The sequence below is a fragment of the Siniperca chuatsi genome, linkage group LG2, assembly GCF_020085105.1.
Source record: "Siniperca chuatsi isolate FFG_IHB_CAS linkage group LG2, ASM2008510v1, whole genome shotgun sequence".
Taxonomy (NCBI): Eukaryota; Metazoa; Chordata; class Actinopteri; order Centrarchiformes; family Sinipercidae; genus Siniperca; species Siniperca chuatsi.
Window position 1 is genome coordinate 27,048,006 of NC_058043.1, and position 8,530 is coordinate 27,056,535.

Sequence of the window (8,530 nt, forward strand, 5' to 3'; positions counted from 1 at the left end):
ATAGCAGCCCTTGTAATTTTGCTGATGAATGGTCATTCGCAGGACTGACCGATGAGTTTGGACACTTAAGAAACGCAAACAGCGCAGTTGTGACAGGTGGAAGGTGCAAAACATGTTGTATTACATAATGAGCCCACTGGTAATGGAGTGTTACTACATTGATAGTATGTGATGCCTTCTCTGTGACTTCCTCACACAAATCCATGTGGCAGGTTTGTAACCACTACTTAATCCCTTGCGGTCATTGCAATTGTAAACCACACACACACACACGTATATAAAGTTCCCATACGGACATTCCACGGCCTCCACTGACCCATGGAACTGATCGGACAACACCTCGATCTGTCCACACGTTCTAACTACTGCCCTGACAATAAATGCCTGCAGCTGTTCATTAAATGCTGCGTTTAAGAAATGAGATTAATTGAGGTGTTCCCGCTTTAACAGCACAGACCTGCAGCTCCAGCTGTGAGAACACAGCTTGCTTAATTGCCCCCTAGTTTGTGACACATTCCCTGCGCTTGTCTTTAATATTCTGCTTAGCAGAGTGTTACATTTCTATGCATAATAGTCATTTTTTGCCAAGAAACACTGAGAGGAGTTAATCATTTATTATGGGATCTATATGTAACAATAGCTGCTTAATGGAAAATACAGAACCATATCTATCCACAAAGGTAGCAAAAAGTTAAGGTGTTGGTAAGCTGCCTGATGAGCATCTCGTTATGAAATGAAGTTTCAAGTAAGACCTAGCTGAAACCGAGCTGGAATCAGTCATACCACTCATTTACACTGCAATACAGTGCAATTCTGATTCTCTTTAAGATTGTCTTTGTCACACCTGCACAGAAACACTGTCCTACAATAACCACTATAACATAACTGGAAAGCAGGTTCATGATGCACCAAAAGAGAACTTCAGGTAAAACTTAGGAGTTTACAGTCTGTAGAGACTTTGAAGCTCGCATCCTTTACTATCCTTCCAAAGTCCTCTGCTTCCACCTAGTGGTGACAAACTAAATTGACTACTTTCCAAGGAATTTGGATGCCACACTAGAAATCCTTAAAAATAAAAACAAATTTATTAGCAATCACAGGGAAAGAATGCATGACATCTACAGGAGCATTTGTTGGAATAAAAATGCTAACATCTTATTTACAAAGTCTGCAATTGAATGTGAATAAGTTCAGCACATGCACATACAAATTGCAAATAGGCTATATTATTACACAGGTAACAAAGCTTTCCCCAAATTACCCACAGAGTCGCCCAAATTACAGCCCCTCACTGCTGCTGTGGTCCCAACAATCGACATTTAGGATTACGACGATCACCAACAACAACGTGTGAGCACGTGATGGATTTGTAGACACCATTACAGTGAAATGCAGAATCCATGTAGGCCTACATACAGTATTGTAGCATAAGAGATAACTCAACCTGATCCAGCAACACTCACACACACACAGGAAGAAGAAAAAAAAAACTTAAACTGATCAAGATGCACTGGCCAAGCGAGGGGCAGATTAATATACATTGATCAAACCTGTGAGAAATCATCGTCTTATCACTGAAAGGAAAAGACGTGTCAATCAATAAGTCGCTTTTAGAGGAGACAGCGTTGTCCTTGGACTGCTAAGTCTTCTACAAAAAGACATCAGGATTCAGACATGGGTGTGGCAAGGCATGGATGACATCAAGCATCCAATGCTTTGAACTAATGGACTGTCTTCTGTCCTCCGTAAACTCAGTCATCATGACTAACATTGGCTTTCTGTTATCTAACCCGAACAAAATAGGGATTATGAAACAGATACTTGGGCACACCCATACGGTGTTCAGACAATTTTTAGAAAATCCTATAACAACCTGAGAACTGCAAGCAAAAGTTAGCCCACATTTCAAGCTACATAAGAGTGATAGGCTACAAGTGAAACAGCATTCAAATTATCCATCAACCAAACACAATGTAACATTTTCTCATTCACCTCACATCCCTATCAACCATTACTTCATTGCTCATTTTTCATCGTTAATACAGTACTGTCTTTTCTCAGACATCATAATGTGTTTATATGATTTCAAAACATAAAATGAGATTGTCAAGGGCCGGTATTAAGTGTAATCAAGGGATTTATGCTGTGCCTGTACCAAGTGCTTATTTATAATAGTGGGTTAGAAGTTGCATTGGGCAATAACTGTCTGATTGGAACACTCACTTAGCCGAAGGCACTTAAAACTCTGCTGACCTATCTTAGGATTTTGCCTCAGACAACCACTCACAGCCTTACCTTCTATTCATCTTTATGTTATGTGCAAACTTTAATTTAAGTCACTTAATAAAATAGATACTTCCATATGCCAGCAAATAAAATGCAGGCTACATTGCTAAGAGTTTATCAGGAATCGAAGGCATTAGCGCAAGCAATCATCATCATTTGGCAAATAACTGTTAAAAACTACAATCACGACTTTGTCACGTAAACACCAAATGTTGACAGGCAACAGAACAGATGATTGAATGTGGGATTAGAGAACTCCATCGTAATGTAACCAGGGAACAGTAAACTGCAACATCATTAGATTCTTATATCGAAGGGAACAGAAGCCATTAAAAAAAAAAAATCTCCATGATTTACACAGACACAGAACATGTCCGTAATGACGGGCGATAAGGCATGATGGGTATGGACAATCCATCTTCTAGCACAGTACTGAAACAACTTTTCAAGACTCCAGATAGTAGGAGTAGTGGTAGTGCTGTACAGGGGCTACACATCTATGGTAGTGTACTGGGTGGTGCAGGTGGTGCAGGTGGTGCCGGTAGTGAGCAGAGAGCTGGATTACTTCACAGGGGCAGTGGAAGGGATGGCTGTCAAGAACCCATGACCATTAGGGGGCTGAGGCCAGAGCTGCAACTGGGGGAGCTTCACTTTCAGCTTCTCCGTGACTTTGAATGCTGGATGAGCCACTGCAGTGTGATATCTGCAGGGGGGGGAACATTAAGACATTTTTATGACATCAGCAGGCCCAAATATTATTAAACATTTGTGTCTTTGGGGTTGGATGGAGAATCATTTAAACTCTGATCTGCTCTTACCTATATTGTCTTTCTCTTTGCAGGAGACCGAGTAGCAGCAGATCTCTCGGTCCTGAATGGCAGACAGATTCCTGAAAAGGAAGGGGAAATTTTGTAAAATTTCTAAGCAACAAATAAGAGTCTAATGGTTAAGAGCATAAAAACACTCCTAACAATAGGGATGTCCCAATCAAGTTTTTTTAGTCAATCCAATACTTCCATTACGTGCCTGACACATTGAAAAAAACAGCTGTAGACTACAAAATTTGGCGCACGAGCTTCATCATCCAAATACTGGAGGTCCTGGTTAAAACTCATTAGGTTGATCATCTTAAATTATTAATATGATATGAATGAAAGTTTAATTGGAAGACCTATCACTCTGTTAGAGTTGTTGGAACGAGAAAAACACTTAAGGGCAAAACACACTGCCATTGCACCGCCGTGGCATATCATATGACGTGCGTCAAGTGCCAATAGGAAGTGTCACCGAAATGCCATGGGTGAGTTGCCTATTGTAGTTGTCTATTTTTGATTAATAACTTGAAAAATTAATAATCTGAGCAGTGAGATTACGTTTTGAAAGCAGCAGATCATAATTGGTAGGATACTATATACCAGTTGATTTCTGGCTACATATAGCCTAAACTTAAACTATAATAAGCCTACATTTTATACCTTACTAGCAAAGTTTCAAAATCAGCTGCTACGGGAGCCAGGATGTACAAGCAGGGAGCCAGTGGAGTTTTTATTTTTATTTTTGCCTTGTAAATACAGGCACAAGTGAAAGAGTTAAAACTACAAGCAACAAATTAGTAAATAACGTCTGTAGTTGGGCCAACGTATTGAAGTACAAAACAGCTTCAGAAAAACAGAAAAGAAACGTATTTTCAGGGGCATCGAGGCTGGAAATAGGAAGTGTCGCGGGGCGTCGACAAGTGCTGGAGCACGCCTAGCCGCCGCTGGTGTGGAGTTGTACACAGAAAAGAATGGGGGCTGCTGTTTTGACGCACTCCATTCTGCTGCAGTTTGGCCTTAAGTCCACTTGCGATTGTACAGTGGTGTTACAGAGTGGAGGTTCTTCATTCACAAAAGATCTTTGGCTGAGTACAGTTTGGCCTGTCATCAAGTTACTTACTGAATTAACATTAATTAGTGACAGCTGACATGAAATTATACATTTGTTATTTTAACTGGCAAAAGCGATGGGCTGCACCGGCTAAAATTGAGAAGCTGCTAACTGAATGTTTTGTACAATGCTCTTTGCTGATAAGACAGAGCGGGGACATAACAGATTTGTTAGCATTTATGAATTATTTAAGTATTTGAGGTTTAACACAGGTATGTGGAGACCCACGTCCACATACTTGTGGCCATACAGTGTATAATTTGGAAATATCCATGCAGGGAACATTCAGTATTCTAGTGCCTCACATTTTTTCAATGAGCTGCTTCTCATCAAGTGCGTTGGGTAGGTCTCGTTTGTTGCCAAGTACTAGAACCTGAAACATGAGAAAAAAAATGAGAAAGGGCTGATCAATATACAGCACAGCAATGTTCCAGCATTATCGCAGTTTGATCAGACAATTTAAGGGATTTCTCTCAACCATGTGCTTCACTCATTACGGAATCCTTACTGTTAGGACAAAATAAACTGTCTGTGTGTGGTGTCAAGTCACAGCAGCTGGAAGCCTATCGATTTAGCACAAAAAAACCCAGTCAAGTCAATTATCCTGTCAGCTAAGATATTGAAAACTCATTAAAAAAATCCAGGCTTGGGTTCAAATGACCACTTAGTGTAATTTCATTAAGCCTGAGTCACTGCAACACATTAGCTGCAGTGATGACTAATTATGAGTTTAATCACTGCTTGTGACCAGAGTCAGTAGACCCTCAGAAATCAATGTGATGAACCAAGGTGAGGCTGTAACATCATGAGCTTTTGGGCCAAAGACCACAAGTGTCCTCTTACGGGAATTCCTTGTAGCTGTGGTTTGTCTAAAAGGTTGTGCAATTCATTTCTGGAAGCTTCTATCTTCTCTCTGTCTGCTGCATCCACCATGTAACTGCAAGGGGGGGAAAGAAATACTACTTAGATTTTGGTAGCACTAAAATACCTGTTTCACTAAAACAATTAGAAAAATATTTGTTCAAATATTTAAACTCTTACAACATGAGGGTGTGTAATATATTTTGTAATAACACAATTATATGGAGAGATACCAAGCCAAACAAACATAATGAATAAGCATTGTATTTCATTAGTATGTATAATTTCTGTTCAATATTCCAGGTTTCCAGAGACCTGAGGAAACCAAATAGTAAATCTGTGGTCACATAGGCCCCCAGCTGTACTCTGGAGTGTCCACAAACTTACACAATAGCATTGACTCCCCTACAGTAGCGCTCCCACATGCTTCTGAAGCGGGGCTGTCCACCTATGTCCCATATCTGAGTTGAGAAAGCACAAAACCAACAACACAGTCATAAGCAGAACAGCAGTGCAGAATATTCAGCTCTAGGCAGGCAATGGTCCAGTGTAAATTGATTTCATTTGAACAGTGAAAGCATCCAGCAGATACTTTTGCTTTTTGGCCTACCTTTATTGTCACATTGCCTTTAGTGACCTTTCGCATGTTGAAACCGACTGTGGGAATCATGTCTTCACTGAACTGGCCTGACTGTAGACAAATGCAAGACAAAGGGCAGCATGTTGGTGACTACTGCATGTTACATTGTTAAAAGACACATCAAGTGATATAATAAGCGCTGAAAAAGTATTAAATATTGATGCATATCTAATCTTTTCTACCTTGCATTGCATGCAAGGTCCTATTTAATTTCTACCATTTGTGTATGTTAATGTGTCTGCATCAGTATAACCACATACATTTATTTCAAGCATGGTGTCATCTGATTCAGAAGTCACATGAAGCCTTGCGAATGTGAATCATATCTGTACATGGGGTCAGAATAAATTAAGAAATGATTTCATTACAAAGTCATTTTTGGCTGCTTGATGACTAGCTGAATACTTGCCCTTTCACTCTGAGTCATGCTAAGATGATGCCATCTATGCATCAGCATACATTAGCTTCCAATCAAGCTTTCTGCAACCAACCAGTGCTTTGTAACCAAACATTCCACAAGCTTAAAGTGCCATACAAGCCATTTCTCCTAAAGGTGGGGTCACCCAACTCTAAAGCCAGTGTAAACTGCTTTGATGGGCACTACTTATTTACACTCCCTAAAAGCCTAAGGAGCAAGAAAAATTATTTGAAAAAAATTCAAATAATCTATATAACTTTAATAGCCTTGGTTGTGTGTTTCATATAAGGCCTGGGCCCAGTCTAGCAGCCCTGCAATGACTGTGAAGGAGAAGGCAGCTTTGTTCAAACCAAACCTTATTACAGATCACCTGACATGACCACAACAGAGCCGGAAAATGTGTATTCTTGTGACGAATCCAGGAAAAGGGGGGGCCTACAGTACTGTGGCCTATAACTTGACTTCTTCTTAAGACTACAGTGTGGTCTACCACCTAGAAACAACAGACACAAGTGTACTACATAATATAACCCTTACCCTAGGCTGTGTCAGGCTAAACAAGCTAGACACAACAACAGACAGGTCCAAAAAAGGGGACAATTATCAAAACACGTTACAAGTTTTTAACATTAACAGTACATAGTAGTAGTTAAACGTGCCATAAATCGAGACCTACCAACAACCTTAGAACATTTCTGTTGGAAGGAAGCATAAACAGGAGCCAATGGCAATACTGAACTCAGTTATGTAGGCATGGCATATAATATAATATTCCAAGCAAATCTATATATCTATAATTTCTAAATCTTTCTAATAATATAGATAGCTAACAGCCTGTGGCCAGGGTGGCTCCAGGCCTCGTACGCTTCAGTTCACCATAGCTAGATGACGTAGACAAGACAGACTGTTTACAAAGTTAACTAATGCCCCATGTTGTCAACACATCCTAGATGTTGACACACCGGCAGCTTTTACAAAGCACTGACAAGTCCGTTCACATGACCGGTTTCATAAGTAAGCGCACAGTCATACCAACAACTTCGTCATTCTAGCTAACGTTAACGTTAGCCAAACAACTGATTGAAATCGTTACCAGTGTTGGTAACAGTTACCGCAGCAATATGTGCTACTTTTAAGGCACCAGCACTGTCCAGTCATGCAGTCATGTCCCTGAACAATAACCTATAAATGCTGTGGCGATTAAACTTAATTTATAACATATTCAAAGAAACCTTCGTCCACAACCTCTCCCAGGTAGCCTGGGCCCGCACTGACAGGGCTTGCTTGCTACCTAACTACTTACTGCTATCACATTGACGAATGTGGTTTTTCCGGAGTACTGAAGTCCCACTAATGTAAGCTCCATCTCCTCTTTCCAAAAGAGAGACCTGAACCAGTCCAAAAGCCTGTTTATGAGGGCCAGCATCTTGGATGACACAGTAATCGCAGCCGCTGCAGCCGTTTGGATGTGAATTGGCTAGCAGTCTACACAGGAAGTAGATGGCTGCTTTGTAATATCATGTGATCTACTGACAAGTGTTGCTGGTTCTGCGCATGCATGCGTGCCGAGAAGGGCATGAAATCCACGGGAGCGCGCACAATGAAAGCGCAACCTGACGGATAATTACTTTACCTCTGTGCAGTAGTGGAAAGTAACTAAGTACATATACTATAGCCTAAGTACTGTAGCCTACTTAAGTACACTTTTGAGTATTTCCATTTTATGCTAGTTTATACCGTAGGCTGTATATAAAGATGGACATTATGACAGCTCCCCAAAGTGAAGCCAAAACATCTCGATCGCCCCCTGGTGGCTGGGTGCAGTATATGCCATAAACCCTGCCCCCTCCATGTTAGCGGATGGGACACGAGCCAAACTAAAAAATCAAAGTACACCTCAAATACATTTTTCCCAAAGATGGTTTCTGTCATTTTAGCTAGTTATTATCACGCTGATATATGTTCAAGTGTTCATTTTTCTGTTAAGTTTGGTTTCAATTAGTTATGTGATGCCATAAAAGGGGGGTTACACGTCATGATTGACAGCAGAGCAAATGAACAAGGGGGTGGCTGTCTCACATTCATTAAAGATAATTTAGCATACAGAAGAATACACCCTTCAGGTGGACATGAATGCACAGTTACTGAGGTATACAGAACATAAGGCTCAACCAAAATAATGTATTATTACAAGCCATGTCAAATTTTAACAGCAGCAGTGTTTGAGGAAATACTGGGAGAGGAAAGTCAAAGAGAAGTTTAGTGATTTCAATGTACACAATAGTCTATGGGGAAGTGATCATACCGATTGTAATGGTACAGTGATCAAAGAAGTGATAGATACCAGAACTCTCGTTTGTATAAACAATGCTAGAGGAACAAGATTAGATATATATAGG

The 8,530-nt window shown here is 40.4% G+C and overlaps 1 protein-coding gene across 2 annotated transcripts; it reads right to left on the reverse strand.

Moving 5' to 3' along the window:
• Positions 1-1,063: 1,063 nt before the first annotated feature.
• Positions 1,064-7,657, reverse strand: arl8bb (ADP-ribosylation factor-like 8Bb). 2 transcript variants are annotated; one of them, XM_044167299.1, is made up of 8 exons: positions 7,435-7,558; positions 5,974-6,039; positions 5,684-5,764; positions 5,461-5,534; positions 5,056-5,149; positions 4,518-4,585; positions 3,105-3,175; positions 1,064-2,989 (listed from the first exon to the last, which is right to left on the reverse strand). In XM_044167299.1, the coding sequence occupies exons 2-8, from the start codon at positions 5,986-5,988 to the stop codon at positions 2,940-2,942; spliced, it is 453 nt and encodes a 150-aa protein (XP_044023234.1). In that variant the 5' UTR covers positions 5,989-6,039; positions 7,435-7,558; the 3' UTR covers positions 1,064-2,939. The 2 variants fall into 2 exon arrangements, with proteins under 2 accessions (XP_044023234.1, XP_044023226.1); XM_044167291.1 differs by lacking the exon at positions 5,974-6,039 and having other exon boundaries at positions 7,435-7,657.
• Between the last annotated feature and the right edge of the window lie 873 nt (positions 7,658-8,530).